The sequence below is a fragment of the Periplaneta americana genome, chromosome 2 (assembly GCF_040183065.1).
Source record: "Periplaneta americana isolate PAMFEO1 chromosome 2, P.americana_PAMFEO1_priV1, whole genome shotgun sequence".
Lineage (NCBI taxonomy): Eukaryota > Metazoa > Arthropoda > Insecta > Blattodea > Blattidae > Periplaneta > Periplaneta americana.
In genome coordinates, this window is record NC_091118.1 from 166,247,082 (window position 1) to 166,267,587 (window position 20,506).

Sequence of the window (20,506 nt, forward strand, 5' to 3'; positions counted from 1 at the left end):
CCATACGATACCTCCATTCTGGTTGGATGATCGTCCACCTCTGCTTCGTCATGTGGGCGTCCGGCTGGTCGGTCTAGGCCCTTCACGGGCTGTAGCGCCACGGATTATTTATTATTATATTACAATGAAATGCTACACAAATGAGGTTACCATATTGCAAAATAAATTATATGTATCTAATGATGTCACAATAGTGACGAAAACATTCATAGAAACTGTAAAATATGTAATATAAAGAGTTTCACTCTATGATATTACATAAGTCGACGACGAAAATATAACAAAACATTTATTTGATATCAATTACTGACTTATCTGAATACTCTCGAAATGAATTGTAAAAACTATAAACAAAGTAAAACCACATGGAAATATATACAGACTAATTACAGGATCTTAAGAGTTTGTAAGGCTAACATTTAGTTGCATCTATCGTAAAGTTTATGTACTTACTGATGTATCTTAATTACACTTTTAGATGTTTATTTATTAATAGGTTTATTGTCTAGTGATATGTTAAAAAGATAGATGTATTACAAATGCTTGTGTATGTGTGCGTGCGTTCGAGCTTGCTTAACATTTGGTCAACTATTTGAGCTGAACACAATTTTGAGGAGAAAATTAGAAACAGAAAATAATTTGCGATATCATTTTTTGTCATCAGGTGTGTGGCCGTGAACTTGCTCACTAAAAGACAAAGGGTGAGCTCTGAGGGTCAATTGGAAGTTATTCCAAAATCTCCAATCCCTCGGTTACCTCAGATCATATCGGAGGCTAGTGCAATGATAGAGGCACGAGCAGGCGATAATGTGACCTTAGATTGCGCAGCTACAGGATCACCCATTCCGGAGCTGACTTGGATGTTCTTGCCACGCATTCCGGATAGCAAACAACACCCTATAACAAATAAAACTCGAAATGGTATCAATGTACTAACATTACATCAGGTCACCACTGCCCATACTGGAACATACACCTGTATAGCAACCAGTGCTGGGCTTGACAAGCAGTCCACCCCAGTTTCAAAGGTTAGTGGATTTTTATTATAATTTTGATAATTTTAAACTGATGTAATCATAGATATTCTGATAGAGGTAAATGTCATTTAGCAAATGCTGAGAAAATGTTCGGCTATTGTGAAGGACGTGTCACCCAAATACTTGCTGCTTTTGGTATGTCTTGCATATACGAATCTGTGACGGGTTAGGTTAGGTTAGTTTAGGCTTTTGGTATGCCTTGCATATACTAAGTGAAGTAAAATGTGCATTTCGTGTTCATTTTAAAGTGTCTTTAGAGACAGTTAATATTAGGTACCCTCCACAAAACTGGCTTCATTTATACACCGACGGATCCTTGATCTCCAGAGAACAAGGTGCCGGTGCAGGTGTTACATGCTGTCTCTTCTCACTTTATAGATCTCTTGGATATGGAACAACAAGTTTTGATGGTGAAATCATTGCAATAAGTGAATGTCTCAGGAATCTTTTATGCCACATCAATAAATTTAGGAATGCAGTTATATTGTCGGACTTCAAAGCAGCTATTCTATCAATCGTCTCTAAACACACACCTTCATCTCAAACAGCAGAAATAACTAAAATGCTCTCTCAATTATTATCACTCAGTAAAATAGTTGTGTTCCAATGGATACCATCCCATTGTGGAATCCTTGGAAACGAGAATGCGGATGCTTTAGCAAAGAAGGGCATCACTGCTACTTACAGACCTGTTACTAAATCTACGTATTACTCTGTGAAGAGATTTATTAAATCTACATACTTAGACTTCAACAAACAAAATTTGATAACTCAATCCCAAGGGAAAAAATGGAACTCTCTGCATCAAAATCCACAGTTAATTCCCGATTTACCACGAAAATCGTCTGTAGCTGCATTTAGATTGGCAACAGGCCATGATTGTTTGGCCAAACACCTGCATAGAATTGGAATATATCAGTCCCCTAACTGCCTATTGTGCAACTCAAACCAAGAAATGGATTCGGAACATCTCAAAATCTGTGCTTCAGTGGCTAGTCATGATAATATCTTTGAAAAATATTGGAGTGCAAGAGGTCAAATGACTTTATTGTCAAACGCCTGGCATTAGAAAACAACAACATTTTTTTTTTTTTTTCACATGTTAAATAATCACTTATAGGTTATCTACACCTATAAATTCTTTCCAGTTTTTAGCCATTTTCTGATACAGGACTGGGCACCAAGAGCGAATTCTACTCTCTTACGGGGACCCATATGACTTCTCTTCAACCCCTTTCTTCTCTGCTGAACACCACGCAGTGTTGATGCCATGAAGGATGAATATTAAGTGTCCCTGTTTAGAGTTTGGAATTGCTCCCGGTGTCCAGCCCTGTTCTAATATGTTTTTAAGTCAACTGATGTAGTATGTGAATTATTCACCTTCCATATGACATTTAGACCATTTGACAGTTTTTATCTTTCAAAATCGCGAGTTACAAGTCCTTCACAATCCTCAAATTTTGAACAAAATTACTTTTTTTATGTTTTAAGTATATATACTTTCATGTTTCTCCAGTGCTCCATGAAGTGGCAATGAAAGCTTTCCCTTCCTTCTCTTATGTCTGAATGACGAGATTCGTGATTATGAGAAAGATTTGTTAGGTTATGTTACATCATGTCAGAGTAGTTTAAGTAAGGTATAAGGTTTAATTTAGTGTGAATTGATTTGATTTGGTTCGGTTCTGCTCTCTTACATTGGGATGAATGTTCCTCAATAAAACACAGGAGTTTGAGGAGCATTATACAAATATGTATTTTTTTATTTCTAACAAATTGATTGCTCACTAATAATGCCATTCATATTTTCTAGACGGTGTCAGTTGAAGTTCTAGAGATACCTACTTTTGAGAAGGTACCAACATCACAAGTGTATTTGACAGCAAAAACTGTACGTTTTGAGTGTGAAGTCAAGGATAACAAAACAACAGAAGTTAAATGGCTGAAAAATGGAGCAGAACTAAAAATCAATGGTTTGTATGCATATTTTTCCGTAATATTAGTAAAAATTATAGTTACTGTTAATAACAGCCTCAAAGACTGAACATTTCATAGCATTATGAATGTATCTAATTTTTAAACAAAGATGCATCATTAGTTTAGTTATTTAGATGGATTTCGTTCATAGCTATACTAGAAATAGCTGAAATTGGTAGTGGACAAAGCTATAAGAACATTTTCTGTGATTACTTCTGTTTACACTGCCATTCCCATTGCACATTTGGTTCATGATTATCAATACAGCATCTCTTCCGATTTTAATTATAAAGGATATTGATTAAGAATGATCTTCTTTTATGCATACTGTCCTATTAACTATATAAAAATACTTCTTTTCTTTATTATTGCACTAAGAAAAATGTCTAATTAATTCTGTCACCAGTTATTTATTTCGGCATACGTGAGAAATTTTAAAATCATGTTGTTACAAGTATTATGTTAGATTTGGTTATTCATCTTACGTAAATACATTTTGTAGTTTAAACACTGTGAAGACATGAAGTATAAAATTCGGTTGCGTGATATGTGGGTACAGAACTTAAATATATGACATTTAGTAACAACTTCCCATTTTCCTTCTTCTCTTGCTTGTTCTTTTTCTGTCCCTCCTCCTTTTCATCATCATCATCATCATCATCATCATCATTATTCTCATCGTTGTTGCCGCTGCCACCACCACCACCACCACCACCCACCACCACCACCACCACCACCACCACCACGTACATAGGTTGGATAAAAAGTAATGGCAACACTGCTGTCACGTGACAATGGTGCATTCGAGAGCTGCCAGCTGTGTGGACATGAACAAGGACTGTTAGATGAGTTAGTGCAGCCAGCGGCGCCAGTACTCCATCAATCTACTGCAGTGTGTAGAACGTTCACTTTCATAGGGATAGTGCGAGCACCCTAAGACCATCCTTACAAAACTAGAGCAACGTTCCTGGATCAAAATTGAAATGGCACGAGGTCATAGTGCACAAGAATGTTTTCAGGGACTGCTTGAAGCATGTGGCGATGCAGCATTGCCATATCGCACAGTTGCACAATGGGTTAAAGCGTTCCAGGAAGGCCTTGTTGCACCGGTACCAAAGGGAAGGTGACGACTTTCTTGGACGAATCGTCGCTATGGACGAAACCTGGACTTACTCGTATGAACCAAACTTGAAACGCCAGTCAAATGAATGGAAGCATCCCGGTTCTCCTCGTCCAAAGAAAGTGCGCCCTACACAAAGTGCTGTGAAGGAGATGTTCATTGTGGCATATGACATTGATGGGGTAATACTGCACCACGCTGTACCTCCAAGGCAGACGGAAAACGCGGATTACTGGAACATCCACCGTACTCACCCAATATGATCCATGCGATTACAATCTTTTCACCAAAGTGAAAGAACCACTGCGAGGGACCTGGTACAATACCAGAGATGAACTTATCCATGCTTTAGGGTGGTCAATACGGAACATCAACAAAGATGGACGTGCTGATGATGTACGACGCCTTCCAAACATTTGGCAAAAGGTAATAAATAAGGGGGGCGACTATATAGAAGGTACGTAAATGTTGTACCCCTGTGAATAAAGCCATGTCAGAAATATCGAACTATTGCCGTTACTTTTTATCCAACCCTAGTATTTTTCTTTTTATTGTTTTTTTTTTTTTTTTAAATTTGTGGCAAAGAAGTAGGAAATGAAAAAAGTTTTGAATGCATAGGTCTACTATTTTTTCATTGATAGCTAGGTATTGGTTTCTTTGTCCAATTAATATGAATAATTATGTCTTTCAAGTAAAAGAAAATAATTTCATCCTTGAAATTTGATTTACTTGTATGTTTTAGGTCGAATTAAACTGCGACAGGCAGAACTGGTGCTGTCCAACACAGTGACGGATGATTCTGGATTGTACCAGTGTATGGCTCGAAACAAAATAGGAGAGAGCTGGGTAGCAGGGCGGCTATTGGTCAATATGTCACGTTTTCAGCCAGAGCCACCCCAGGGTTTGACTTGTCGCACACTCTCTGATTCTCAGGTGAAGCTAGAGTGGAAGGAGCCTGCGAAGTTTGTAAACAATATCACTGCCTACACAATACATTACCTTCCTTCAGGTGAGCAACCACACACATATAATTTTTCTTGTCCTTGCCCAGAAAATGTAGGTACCGTATATTAATACTCCAATCTCTGATAGTTGTGATTAAACTTTTCTATAATTAATTGTGAAGACTAATAATGTTTAGGCCTGGCCACGTGACTCACAACATTACAAAACACTCATACAAGTGACTGAACGCTCAAGATTGTGCAAATGTTAGTCATTAGGAGGAAATGTATCAGGACGATGTTCAGTAAAATTTTGGCGATAACTGAATGTAGTGCTATTAAATAGCAAATGATGATTGGTAGGAATGACGATAGCTGAAGGCAACATTAATTAAAGCTTCATTGTACTTTAATTCTACATACCAGTATTTAGATTACCATGTTTTATTGTTGCTTATATGAGTAAATGAAACATGATGTGTAGTAGTTTTTCATCAGTGTTTTGTAGAATGACTTGATAATTATTGACTGTTATTGTTTTCCATTTAACTAAGTTGTCATATATTAAACACTGTCGGCACTTATTTAACAAGAAACAATGTTATAATAAATCGAGTTCACATCAAAATCAAATTAAAGGATATATACTATATTTCTTATTCGGGATTATGTTGTCCATTACTAATCATTAATCTTGTAGACTACGATATGTTCCACGTATTTATCTCTAGCTATATCTATGACGTGAATGGGGATTAATATTTGAATAGTTTATTTCTAGTTTTATAATAAGGTTTCTTTGAATTGTTAAAGATGGTGGTGAGGAGCGGCAAGAAGTTTCAGTCAACTGCTCTTTCTTGGTGCAAAAATTGGCAGCTTTCACAAACTACACATTCTATGTGCGTGCCTACAGTTCTAAATCTGCCAGTGATCAATCGAAGCGCACCAGGTGTCAGACAGGTGAAGGAGGTAAGACATTTCTGTTTCTGGTTTAGTGAAGTTTTGACGTGACTACATACATATTTATTAGAGGTGGAAATAGGAAAAGTGTCACATTTTATGTGCAATAAGTAGCATCTCTTGAATTTTGTGTTAATATAGAGTTACATTAGTGTTGCCAAATTCTGGAAGGGAATTCTTGCTTATACAGTAAAACCTGTCTAAACCGGAAGTGCTTGGGACCAGAAATAATTTCCGTTTTATGGAGGTTTTCATTTTATCTCAAGTTGATGATTCTTTTAAACTTCTGTGCTCCTATTTCTGTACACACTTTGAAAATTTAAAATTTAAGAACGTTTAATGAAAAATGAACATGCAAATACTAGGGCCAAGATGTTCATCCCCTAAAACTTACTAAATATGCATGCAAGTATGCCTTTTAAAACCTTAAAATATACCAATAAATATGCACAAATAAAATTCTATATTTCTTGATATCGCTAATAAATAAGTAATAAATAGTAGTAGTAGTAATAATAATAATGATGATGATGATGATGATGATGATGATGATGATGATGATGATAATAATAATAGCAGTAACAACAATAATATTAATATTTATTTATTATTTTATTGATTTATTTGCTAATATTTATTGTGTTGTATGGCAACTTGGGGCCAGTTAAAGTTCAGCACAATACAAGATAATACAACAGACAAGAATACAAAACATAGAAAATATTAAATTAATATAATGAATATAGGCCTAAATGATAAAGAAAATAATTAAATACAATACTAACAAAAGACATAAATTAAAATTAATGAGAACAAAATGACATACAATACCAATGAATTAAATACTATACATTAAATGGATCTAAATTCATTCCATGCAAATTGGCATTTTTTATGCATCTGCAGACTGGAGAAAGAGATTTTGGATATCTAGTGTAAATTTTTTGTAATCTTAATCCTTTTGTAGGAATACGAAGACTGATATTACTTAAGAATGATTCGCAATCAATTTCACCCTTAATGACCTTAAAAATTAAATAATCAAGATCTTGACGTCTGGCATATAGACTACAACAAGTAAATATTTGCAATTACTAATATTCTAGACTAATAATAAATCTGTTGTTCTGTATGGTTGTGAAACTTGGACACTCACTCTGAGAGAGGAACATAGTTAAGGGTGTTTGAGAATAAGGTGCTTAGGAAAATATTTGGGGCTAAGTGGGATGAAGTTACAGGAGAATGGAGAAAGTTACACAACGCAGAACTGCACGCATTGTATTCTTCACCTGACATAATTAGAAACATTAAATCCAGACGTTTGAGATGGGCAGGGCATGTAGCACGTATGGGCGAATCCAGAAATGCATATAGAGTGTTAGTTGGGAGACCGGAGGGAAAAAGACCTTTAGGGAGGCCGAGACGTAGATGGGAGGATAATATTAAAATGGATTTGAGGGAGGTGGGATATGATGATAGAGACTGGATTAATCTTGCACAGGATAGGGACCAGTGGCGGGCTTATGTGAGGGCGGCAATGAACCTTCGGGTTCCTTAAAAGCCATTTGTAAGTAAGTAAATAATAAATCTGTAACCGAAATTTTTCTAGTAATCTTCGCTTTTACAAAAATAATTAGTGTTAACATGTATAATTAATCATCCTGAAACCAAAAATCGCTTTTTTGAAATTTTTTTGTATGTCAGTCTGTTACCTTTTTTGCACATAATGACTGAACGGATTTATATGAAAATTGGAATATAAAGTTCGTTCTAACTTAGATTTTAGGCTATAGGGCATTTAAAATACTTCATTTAAAAGAGGAGTTATAAGGGGGCCTGAATTAAATAAATCGAAATATCTCTCTTGTTATCGATTTTTATGAAAAATATTACATATCAAAAGTTTCTTTAAAAATGATTTCCGATAAGTTTTATTCTATGCAAAATTTTGATAAGACTGATCTTTAACGAGATACAAGAGTTTTAAAATGACAATATGTTTTATCACTGCTGCCTCAGACTAATAGGCTGTAATGAAATGAAAACAAATGACATCTATTTAAGGCGGCCTTGCACACAACAAACGGAGAATATTATTCATTTAATAGTATTTTTATAAGGATATATTTGTATTCTATGATGAGAATATATAAATATATAAATGTTTATCAATATTAATATACAGAGAATGTTTGTGTGTTTGTATGAAGTAATCTCAGAAGCTAATTAATCGATTTGGATAATTCCTTCACTATTTGAAATTATAGTTTTTCTAGATGGATGTAATGCTATATGAGGACTGAGGTAAGATTAAAATAGATCTTTACACACAGAAAACTTGATATTCTGTCGAAATATTGTATAACTTGATTATTTAAACTTTATTTGGTCCACATAAAATACTCGGTCCTTTTAGAAAGTTCGTAGATTACCGTTTTGATTGGAAAAGAAGAAGAGAACAAGGTCTTTTTCCAGTCACAAGGCTGTTCAATGTTAAGGCCATCTTTCCGTTATTTTCATGGACGTTGTATCTTCCTTCTTGTAGATTTATAAATGAGCAATTTATATGCTAATCTGTGTAAATTAATTTTGAAAGGAGTTGTTTCTATTTTGTTATATACTGTCAGTGATTAAATTTAAAAGACAGTAGAACTTCACAATAATTATCAACCTCCCAATAAACTCATCAGATTATACAGCTTTGTTTTTTAATTTTTCAACATTGAGGAACTCGCAGACAGATTTCGTGGATTTGAAGAGACTGGTGGTATGTAGGAAAAAATATGAATGAGAAACATTGAAAAATTGGTCGAGGAAATCAACCACATTGTTAATATTGATAAAGAAAAGTTTAAGTAGTGGCGAGATACAGATGTTACACTTTCCTTGTATGAATAGGTGACAATGTTATTTCTGACCTGTGTATGGGGCTTTTATACACATCATTAGTTATGATGGCTGCAATAGAAGAGAAGAGTGTGCCCAAAAGACTGATTTATTTAATTACAAAGTACACTTGAATCATTGGAGACACTTGTATGGCTTTTGAACAAGAGAATAAGACCTCATTTTAGAATATTCTTCTCTTCATAAGAATTAGTCCTGTCAAACTGAGTACTTTTCTTTGTGTGGTGCTAACCACATCATCTCATTCTAATGTTGAGATGAAGAATGCATCAAACTCTACCTCCATGGGCCCACGCTCCTTCATAGCTTCTAAAGGGGAAGTATTTACTTGACCTTATCTAGAAAGATTAGGAATGAACAGTAGTTGAAAAAAAAAAGTGCAGAAAAATGGGATGGATTTTTAAAAAAGTCTAAGAGAGGTGATCTTTAAAATAAGATAATCACTTATTGTACAGAATATCCATCTTTCTTAGTGAACTATTCATCTCGCCCCTTCATTGTAATGGATAATCTAGGATTTGCTGTATTTTTAATAACATGGCTACATTATGATCTTTAAATGAACAACGAGCATTTGATGTTGGAAGTAGCATTTCAGCTGTTTTGATTCATTAGTTTTTGTGATTATAACGTTAATGTTTCCACGTCATATATCGGTAAGGGAATTGCCTTTACTGTACAGAACATTGTAATGCTACATAATTAAGCTTTTCATTGGAAGGTTCTCTTTATTTTGTGGTAAGTTATTTAATATTTGTAGGGACTTCATAAGTTTCTTCTCGACATTCAAAGATTGTAAATAAGATGTTACAGCCCAAACAACAGAAATGATGTATTTGCTTCATTATTTAATTTTATAGTAGTATTTATTTTATTTAGTTTGCAGTGATTGTTTTCCATTGAAATTGCACTTGGTTTATAGCAAGAAAGTTATTAATTTATATTTACTTCGTAGATTGCTGCATCATATGATATTTAAACCAATATCCTTTTTATTAGTGTTGAAGTCTTATATGCTGTTCTTTTCAACTTCAGTTCCTTTAGCAGCCCCTCAAGTGTCGCTGACAGCTATCAGCCCCACTTCTCTCAGTGTTTCGTGGACACCCCTTAGTAAAGAGAAGGCTCAAGGTGTAGTTACAGAGTACAAGATACAGTGGCGAAGAAAGGGTCAAGCATCATCTCGCGTTGAGCAGGTTAAAGGTGACATCACTGATTTCGTTATAACAGGTGAGTATTATATGTAAGTTAAGTTTCATAAACTACGATATAAACAATATCATACATGATAAAAAAAATTCCTGCATATACTTGTGAGGGCTATTTTTTTTCAACCTCCAATAGGGCATAAAATCAAAACCAGAGTAAATAGCAAAATGGCTTTATTGACATATCCTCTGCAAAATAAAGTTGCCGCCTGTCTGTTGAGCCAGGCCTGCACTGTGTCCCAAAACTGTTCATTGGAGTGAAAGCGCTGTCCTCCCAACCACTTCTTCATCACTGAGAAAAGGTGGAAGTCACTTAACGTCAGGTCTGAGCTATAGGAAGAATGATCAAACACTTCCCATTGAAATCGTTGAAGAAATTCTTTGGTTGACGCAGCAGAATGCGGACGGGCATTGTCATGAAGCAAGACAACACCTAAAGACAGCATGCCTCTCCATTTGTTTCGTATTAATCTTCATAGTCTTCTCAATGTTTCACAGTATGCATCCGCATTGATTGTGTCCCCAACTCCATAAAGTCAACCAGTAAAACACCTTGTCAGTCCCAAAACACTGTAGCTATCAGTTCCTTGTTGTTGAATGTGTGTTTAAACTTTTTGGGCTTGTTTGGGGAATTTGGGTGCATCCATTGTTGTGACTGCTTTTTGCTTTCTTCATTGTTGAAACGAACCCACGTTTCATCACCTGTCACAATTGATTTCAAAAACTATTCTCTGTCTCCGATTTCAATGGGAAGTGTTTGACCATCCTCCCTATAACCCATACCTGGAGCCGAGTAACTTCCACTTTTCCAGGTGATGAAGAAGTGGTTGGAAAGACGGTGCTTTCATTCCAATGAGAAGTTTCGGGACGCTGTGCAGACCTGACAGACAGTCTGCAACTTTTTTTTGCATAGGGTATTGGCAAGCTGATGCATCGGCATGACAAATGTCTCAATCTCCATGGTAATTATATTGAAAAGTAGCTTATAGGTGTACTTAATTTTTGTCAATAAAACCATTCTGTTATTCACTCTGATGTTGACTTCATGCCCTATCAGAGATTGAAAAAAAAGATACGATTGTTTGAAATATTGTTTAACATTTCTCTATCCTAACTTCTCAGTAGGTACAGTATCCAAACAATGAACGGATTTTTGTTTCTATTGTAATGAAAAAAATAAATGGTACAGTGTGGAGTTTGTCTATTAATGAATGTACGATTAAATGGATTGCGCCATTGAATTTTCGTGAATCTTTTATTGTCATTTTATATGTTACATGACCTCCCTTTCCATGTAAAAAATGTAGCCTCACACCAGTATTGTGGACAAGATGGTGGGCATTGTTATTTTTTTTAGTAGGTTATTGTACGATGCTGTATTAACATCTCAACTTATTTAGCATCTGAATGAAAGTAAGGTGATAATAGCGGTGAAATGAGTCCGGGGTCCAGCACTGATAGTTACCCAGCATTTGCTCATATTGAGTTGAGGGAAAGCCCCGGAAAAAACCTCAACCAGGTAACTTGCCCCGGCCGGGAATCGAACCTGGGCCACCTTGTTTCATGGCCAGACGCGCTAGCTTACTCCACAGGTGTGGATGCATTGTTATTATATCCCCGAAGTGCGACATATTAGGGTGTCTTTGACTTATGATTCTCACTATACATTGCATGCAGTAAGTAATTACAATGTTATTTATAGTGATGATTTCAGACTATTTTCCCCGAGGGAGAAATTTAACAGCAGGAGAGATTGGGTGGAGTTAACAACCTGTAGGAAATTTTTATTTTTGTGTAATAATACTTCGCAAATCCATTCAGGCACTCTTCTTGTTGTTGTTTGCTGCTGCCCCTGCAGTGGCTGAGTGGTCAAACCTTGTCTGTCATGCAGGCGGTCCGGATTCGAGTCCCATTTAGGCCTGGGATTTTTCAGTGAAAAATCCATAGTGAGGCTTGTGGCGGACAAAGTCACAATTAGGGGTTTTTCTCGGAATTCTCCTGTTTTCTCATATTAGGCATCTTCATCATTCCGTCAACATTTCTCCATTCTATCATCATTCTGTAGCATTTCCTGATGACACATGGAGGGAGTTGGCCTAGGAACGAGTTGGATGGCTTGCTCGAAACCTGTGTACAAAGCGAACCTCAGTATAGTCAGCCGGTATGGGTTTGGGAATGCACTTAGCTTGAAGGTTAGCGCAATAGATCGTAAAAGGTCGCAGTGCTGGGCTATAGTGCCCTCCTCCCGAAAATTCCAATCCAATTCCATTCCATTGGTGCTGCTGCTGCTAATTACTATTATTATTATTATTATTATTATTATTATTATTATTATTATTATTATTATTATTATCATTATTATTATTAATTATTTTTTTAAGACTTTAAAAGGTAAACGTTTTAATATTTACACACTGCATAATAAAAAAAGTGGTTACCGGTAGTTGTTTTAACAATTTTTAATATTTGATGTAAATGTTAAAAGTGTTTGTGTGAATAAAGATTTAATGTCATCATAATCATCATCATCATCATCATCATCATACATACCTGATGGATATGCCATGATTAACACCCTTATTTTATGTGCACTAAAATTTTACTCAGCAAAGTTTATGATTAGGCCTATATAAGCCATGTCTTTTCTTCTCTTAAATACCATTCTTGTTATTAAGTATTTATCTGTGGTATCATTAACCTCCACTTACAAAAGTATGCATGAGGTTTGACATAATTTTACATTGTTAGATTTCGGAGTCTTGTGGAGCAGGTTAAAAACCTCTCTCAACAGGCACTGCATCCATTGTCGTACACTTGGTGATATTTGTTATTCTTAACGTTTACTGAATATAAATCTGGGCTTTAATCAAGATTTGCTAAGGGTAAGCCATTTCGTTATAAGGTTTTAAATTTTTATTAACTATTTATTTTTTACATATTGGCCCTTAATGAGTTACTGATCTATCTAGGGCAGTACATAATAAGTTAGTAAATTCGTAATGTGATAGTAGATGATGATGATGATGATGATGATGATGATGATGTGACATCCCATGAAGACCCAAGGCGAATCAGCCAACTGCTGGCCTTACATCCACATGTCTCAGCAAAGGAAAACGATCATCCAAGCAAAAAGGGGTAACATGTGGTCAGCATGATGATCGCCTCAATCGTTATAGCTCGTTTTCATAACCGAATTTTGCTACCTGTTGTAGTTCCCCAAATTCATCACAATACTATGTGAGCACTGGTTGCTTACACTGCGCACTGGTCAAAATTTCATGAAAAAAACTGTGACAGTAGTTAAGTTAAACTTCTGAAGTTAAAAGTAAGTAAAATAATACTTTGCATGTAGTGTTTATGTTAATAAAATGTATAGTTTTGAAATGCGGAGATTTTTATCTGTGGTAAAGAATTACAATTGTCTAGGTTGATCAATATATGACTGAAAAACAAATTTAATTTTAATTTTTTTAGTTTAGATATTTGTAGTGAAACTTGTTACAAATTCCTTGAAATTATATTAAAATGGTTCTCTGAACATGAGATCTCCGGAAGCTGCAAGGAAAGAGGCATCCATCCCACACTCCCGTATTGGGTCACCTGCTGAATTCATCAGTGTATATAAACTCATGTCAAAAGACAACATCTTCCATTTCCCTTTCTGTTTGCAAATTAACGTGTTTATAACCACTCTGTAACAACTGGAGGTGAAGGAACTCGAAAAACATTTTCATCATTACATTACAACAGTCGTCTGGAAATAACTTTCGTGATATATGATTTGTGGTATTGTAAATGTAATGTTGCATTGCTTCCAGTAATGTGATGAACATTTAACATAATTTAGGCAATAATCATATTCTCTTCGTAATTTTTTCAGGACTGCATCCAGGCAAGAGGCATCAAGTTCGAGTTCTTGCAGCCACAAGTAAAGGTTGGCCAAACCAGCCAGATGATTTTGAATGGAAAGATGAGGATACGCCAATTTATGATACACAGAATATTCTTAAAGCACCTACAGTACATTTGACTGTTGTCAACTCCACTTCAATCGAGGTATAGTAATTATTCATTGTTATGTAGTGTGTTTAGAAAAGAAAACCTGCAATTTAAGAAAGTAGTAAACTTATGCATAGGTGTGAAATTATTAGCTTGTTTGCACAAAGTCGTTTTAATAAAATAGGAAGCAGTTCGTAATTTAAAAGATGTAAAAATTACGTAAAATCATAACATATTTTATGCTCGACCATGCCGAAATGTAGTAATTATACACCTGGTAGCAGTCCTTTAATGCATGTCATTAAAGTACACCTATTCATTAAAGTTCAGGTTTTCGATTATTCTCGGATATGCAATCGAAAGACAATGAAGGAAACGTCACGGAGACTGGAAATCCAATACTGTCCCAGAAGATTATGTTCTGTTACTATAATAATTAGCGTTAATTGTAAATGATATTCAAATAAATTCAATTTGTCATCTCGTTTTTCAATTCTAAATCAATTTCCAGGTTATATCAAAATTAGTTCATGCTATTCTCTACATTACATCAAGGTCAATGACATTATTGTTCCTCGGAAAAAATCAATACGTTCGCATCTGCGCACATCTCACAATTCACGAGCTATGCACAAGGTCACTTCCGATCTTCAGTCAGATACAAATAAAATGAATACTTCTGAATAATTTCAAGTTAGAAATATGGTCGAGCATAAAAAGTCGTATGAAACTTGCCTATAATGGTAATTAAGACGCTTGTATGAAAATTATGAAACTCACTTGCGCTCGTTTCATAAACAAACATACTCGCGTCTTAATTACTATCATTATAGGCTCGTTGCATAATGTACTATTATTTTATCATCAGTGTCAATATGAACTCAATTAGTGCACTCTATTGGGAAGCAAGAAGCCGAATGGCTTTGTTCCAAGTTTCCAAGTATTAAATAAATAATAAATAAAATATTTTATTTCATAAGTGGCATGTTTAACAATTCGAACACTAGTTGGAACCTCGTAAGTGAACCAATAAGGCATCACTCAAGGGGCAACTAAGCCAGAAATAGAAGTGTGGTAGGGTGGCCAGTTCCTTTCCCCTCTCTGTTGCATACATCACTGATTAGTAACATATAGTTCACCAGTTAGACTTAAGTTGTCTGCAACAATTGTTCTTCCTCTGACATATATTGTTAAGTTGACATGTGTAGCCATTAGTAGGTGTACTGTACATATCAGCCAGAACCTCAATCAGAGGAATTCATGGTATTTAATAAATACGCTAAAATATAATTCTACCTAAAAATGATCATTATAGTAAAATATATTTTAAATTAAAGTTTGTGGATTTTTATGAGCTTCTTATAGAAATTGTAAGATTTTGAGCCAGATTATGGGTTTACAAAATACAATTCACAGGTTTGACATCCTGGAAAGACAAGATTCTCGTTGTTTACTATTGATACAACCAGCAGTATTATCTAAACATTGGAGTAGGTCTAAAAACATGGCTGTATTTAATAATGTCAGAAAGTATTGCACCTCATACAGAGTGTCCCTTTTATCTTGACCACCCAAAATAACTTTCTATGGAATCACCAAATGAAAAATTGTTTTATATGAAAGGTGTACAATTAAAAAGGGGAATTAATAATACTGATGGGGAGGCAACCTTGTAACGTCATTTGCTATTGGGATACAACCACTAACATTGTTTTTTAAATGGCATTATGTATTAATTATTCAATATTTCAATATTAAACTCGTCAAAACCTGTTCAAAAATGCATCACAGTGGGTAATTCTAATAAATAGAACATCAATTATTAACAAAATGTTATTTGATGTCTTGACGGCATTAGTTCTTTGCACAGTATGTTCAAAGGAAATTGTTTGATTTTAAGTTTGGTGTAAACAATACGTAGTACATTGCAGATATCCGGAGTCACATAACCCACTATACATTGCTTTGGTTTATAGTAAAGAAATGAAACCAAATGTAGCACAGACCACTCTGTCATCAGTGTTTAGCGGAATAAAACCAAAACTACATGGAATGGATTATTTGAACCTGAGCTATTAGTGTAAAAATGTTAAATTCCATTCCCTTCATAGCAATATCTTTTAAATCATATTATTTGAACATCGAAGTTAAACATTCATGTACGTATTATATTAAATAATGTTCTTATTTTTTTTAATTTTAAGTGTGTATTTTCTTATTTCAGGTGACTTGGAGTCTATCTCCTGAAAACAAGTACAAGCCAGATGGGTTCCGACTTTACTATCGTAAACTAAATAGTGAGAAAGTTGGACCCATTAATTTGACCGCCATTACTACTCAGTACCTTCTTGGAAATTTAGGTAAGTTGTGAAAATACTGACTTGTAATCAGAGAATATTTTTATATATATTATTTTTCATTAAAATTCATTTTATTTTTCTCATTAGACGAGATTTAGAGTGAATAAGTATTATGATTTTATAAATATTAATTTGAAGATTTTCGTAAAAATGTAAGTTTTTAATATGCTATTTGTCTGTATTTATCCGTCTAGACTTTTCTCTTTAAACAGTTGATTGATCTCTTTGTTTACCTGCCTACAATTCATTCTTGAGATTTATTTGGCGGATATTGTTCATATTCAATAACTAAGTATAATATTACCCAAAATATAGACAAAATAAATATGAGACATTAAGATTTTGTTCTTCATGTTTTCTGTTGTGATATATGTTACAGTTATTCTGGGTGTCATAAATTTAACAGCTGTTTATAACCATGCTATGTTCATAATATTTAAATTGAAAGTCGAAAATAAGTCTGTATGCCCCTCGCTCAGGTGGTCTACATTCCTGCATAGTATATTTACTTAATTTTTAAAGAATGTCTCCTATAATTTGATGGAAGATTGTAAAAAGGAGACAAATGTAATTGCTATTTTAAAACATCAGTTCCCAAACTCTCTCAGGAAATCTGTAAGATCATGATTACCAGAGCTAATGAATGAAAAATGTTAAGTACTTGAGTGGGGGGGGGGGGAAATATTGCACTTCTGTAGTTTGACCATGTTGACTAGTGAAATCTTTGTTTGACTGATGAGTGACCATAAAATTTCTGAAATTGTGAATTATGTTTTTTTAACGATGTTCGCAACTGCCAAGGTTATATCAGTGTCACTGGTTTGTCAGAATTTTCTTTTTTTACATGCCAGTAAATCTACTGACATTTAAGCACACTGTTGCTAGTACTCTCCAAAATTGACAAGTTAATCAGATTTAAAATAACACCCGAGTTCGGGACATATTTTTAGAGGCACCTTTTTCTTCATGGAATCATAGCTTGCTGTTTGTACCCACTGCCAGTTGTATGATTCATTTTGCCATTCTATGACAGAAATGTTAACTTTATAAAGCTGAAAGAAGAAAGCTGTCAATACTGTGTACCGTTGCATAATGCCGGAAAAATCACTGCTTAGAACTATTTATTTTCCATTTTCAGGATCTATGCATAGTTAGTACACCACATCACCACATTGGTATGTTATGTCTTGAAACATAGCACCCTGTTTTTCAGAATCAGACATATCTAGCATTGAGGTTGTATGGTTTTGCAGAGCCAGATTCCTGGTATGAAGTTAGTGTACACGGCTACTATAGTGAAGGTCCAGGTGAATCCGGTTTGAAAGCAATTCACACTCTTCCTCTGAGTGGAACTGATGAAGCCATGGCTATTCCCTCCATGGGGTTAGAACCTCCGACAAATCTTGAGGCTGAACCCATATCACCCATCTCCATTAACTTGACCTGGACACCCCCACAGTCTGCTATCAACGTGAGCTACTATACTGTGGGATATCGTCTGGTTCAAAGTAGCCATCCACGAAACAGTTCTGTATATAGCTATGTAAGCAGGTAAGTTCGTATTTCAGTAACTATTCTTTATTAACGTAGTGTTTATTTTCTCATTATACAGAATATGGTAGATAGCATTTAACTGTTAATACAGTGGAGCTATAGTTACCACCATGTTAAACTATCGCCATTTCCACTAACCATCATTCGCTATTTAGGCAAGTACCTTTAATCTTTAACTAAGGTTGTGCCATAATTGAAACACCAATAACATGGTGAGGTCCAAAAGACAGTTGATGATTAAGTTGTAATAATAATATATATTTTTTTATTTTAAAAGAATTTTGAGTATTGGGTGCATTCGAGGAGTCTATATGGAGTTGAATTAACATTCATTATTCAATGCAAAATAATATTAAAAAATCAACCTACAAAAACTTTGGTATTAATTCTCGTACAGACATACATAGATATATAGCACTACGAAATTATGAAATAAGAAAAAGTGAACATATGTGTCTCTGAACTGAACTGCACCCGAGCACGATTATGCTCTTTCGAGTTGCAATTCCTAATGTAGCTCAAATTAAAGTATTAAATAAATAAATTTGAAATTTGAAATTGTTCCCAATGAACCCAGAAACTAGGGAAAAACAACATTCTAACCAAAGACAAAGGCACTTGAAAAATGAGTCTTCAAAGTTACAGATTTTCTACCATAACAGTAGTGGCTGGTGGTCAAAATAATGAGTGTGCTACAATCTCTATATCGGCCTACTGTATACACTTATATGTATTTATCTTAATTTGAGACTCACCTAGTGACGAAATATGGAGTTCCTTCCTACTGCAGAACTTATCAATTACCCTGGTGTTAAACGTTAAATCCCTCCATCCTGGACATTATACTCATTTCTATTGACAGTATTGCAAGAGCAGTGAGGCGATCCTGGGACATAGTGTTCCTTAAAAACGTTTTTATGCGTTTCAAGCAAGAAAAACATCTTTCTTGCTCAGCAGTGGTCATTGGTGTTGTAACCAAAATATTTAAAAACTTCGTTACTTCACAGAATGGATGCCGTGAATTGTTGGAGACTATGTTTTGTAACAATTGAACAGCCATCTCTATTTCGGAAGTCGGATCTTCCATATAGAACTCCAAGTTGTGTCTTTTAACATTCTTTTGTTTAGTACAGTATAGCTGTTGACAGCAACTTCAAGTTCACGTTCAGGAAAATTATGCAAAAAATTGTCAAAAAATTCGCTGTTTAACAATTTTGTTGCGTCTAGGTAGCTTAAAGATTGGAAACGATGAGTAGTTTTCTGAATTATACGGTTACATATCTCCTTGGCATCAATTTTCTGGGATTCAATTTTCCGTCGCTTGCTGATTGATTCAGGAGGAACCTCAAAAAACTGGTAGATGGCAGCAGCAGTCGAACATTTGAATTACCAAATACATTGTACATAGTTCCGAGTTCCTCCACAAACAAGTATTCTTTCCTTACGCTTTACTTTTGCAATCTCCAAGCTGTGTTGTGCTGAAGCTGACTACAGCACTTCCCCGCGTAAAAATAGCCAATCAGAGCAGTTATTTCAGCTTCGCACATGCGCATTAACTGTCTACATTCTCATGTAAGTTTTGAGTAGCACAACGAACCCCCTGAGGCACCAAAGAGCAAAGAGCGAAGACTAAACACTCTATAATGCGTCATGAACATAACAACGGGAAATTGTCAAATGGCAGATCAAATACTATTATATTGCAAACACTTTATTTGAGCAAAAATTATCATTGTGCTGTAGCACTGTAGCACATAAGGATGGGCCGCCCCTGTACCATAAATATAATTATTACTTCTAGGCAGATAGTCATTTGCTTCTTCATTGTTGTCGGAACATACGCCAGTTGAATGTACAAGGTCATCTTAATTTTCTGATAAAACTTGTTCTGATGTGTCATTTTCACTCGAACTGGGAACTATCTCATCAGGACCATTATCACAATTGCTGAAGTCTGATTCGTCTAACCAGCCGGTTACAGCTATTTCACAATCCAAATCTTGAACAGTCGCAATCCTCCTTCTCTTTGAAACAGAATTAACATCATCTTTACCAAGGATCTTTTTATTCCTGAAGGACCCGGTTTGTCCATATTGTACACAACATCCACTAAAAGAAACTGAAAACGGAAAAAGGTGTGAGCAGGAAAAACTTATCGAAACAATGTAGTGCAGTCAGAATGACTTCAAAGGTCTTTTCCTCTGATCTTTCTTACATTACAGGAGCTCTCGATCAACACTGCCTGTCATAAAGCAACCTCGTGGCTCAGTAAGAATGCTTGTAACTTAGGTTTGACCCACTTTTTGAACTGCTATGATTATGTAGCATCTGAATGAGATGAAGGTGATAGTGCCAGCGAAATGAGTCCAGGGTCCAATGTCAGAAGTTACCTAGTATTTGCTCTTAATGAATTGAGGGAAAACCCTGGAAAAAACTCAACCAG

The 20,506-nt window shown here is 35.1% G+C and overlaps 1 protein-coding gene across 1 annotated transcript in view; it reads left to right on the top strand.

Moving 5' to 3' along the window:
- Nucleotides 1–20,506, top strand: part of LOC138694780 (protogenin-like) — a 538,126-nt gene that overhangs the window by 485,144 nt on the left and 32,476 nt on the right. The window contains exons 6-13 of the mRNA XM_069818842.1: nt 665–1,028; nt 2,848–3,007; nt 4,874–5,140; nt 5,889–6,044; nt 9,978–10,169; nt 14,031–14,206; nt 16,374–16,509; nt 17,763–18,060. Coding sequence (XP_069674943.1) covers nt 665–1,028; nt 2,848–3,007; nt 4,874–5,140; nt 5,889–6,044; nt 9,978–10,169; nt 14,031–14,206; nt 16,374–16,509; nt 17,763–18,060 — 1,749 coding nt within the window. The remainder of the gene's footprint in view (nt 1–664; nt 1,029–2,847; nt 3,008–4,873; nt 5,141–5,888; nt 6,045–9,977; nt 10,170–14,030; nt 14,207–16,373; nt 16,510–17,762; nt 18,061–20,506) is intronic.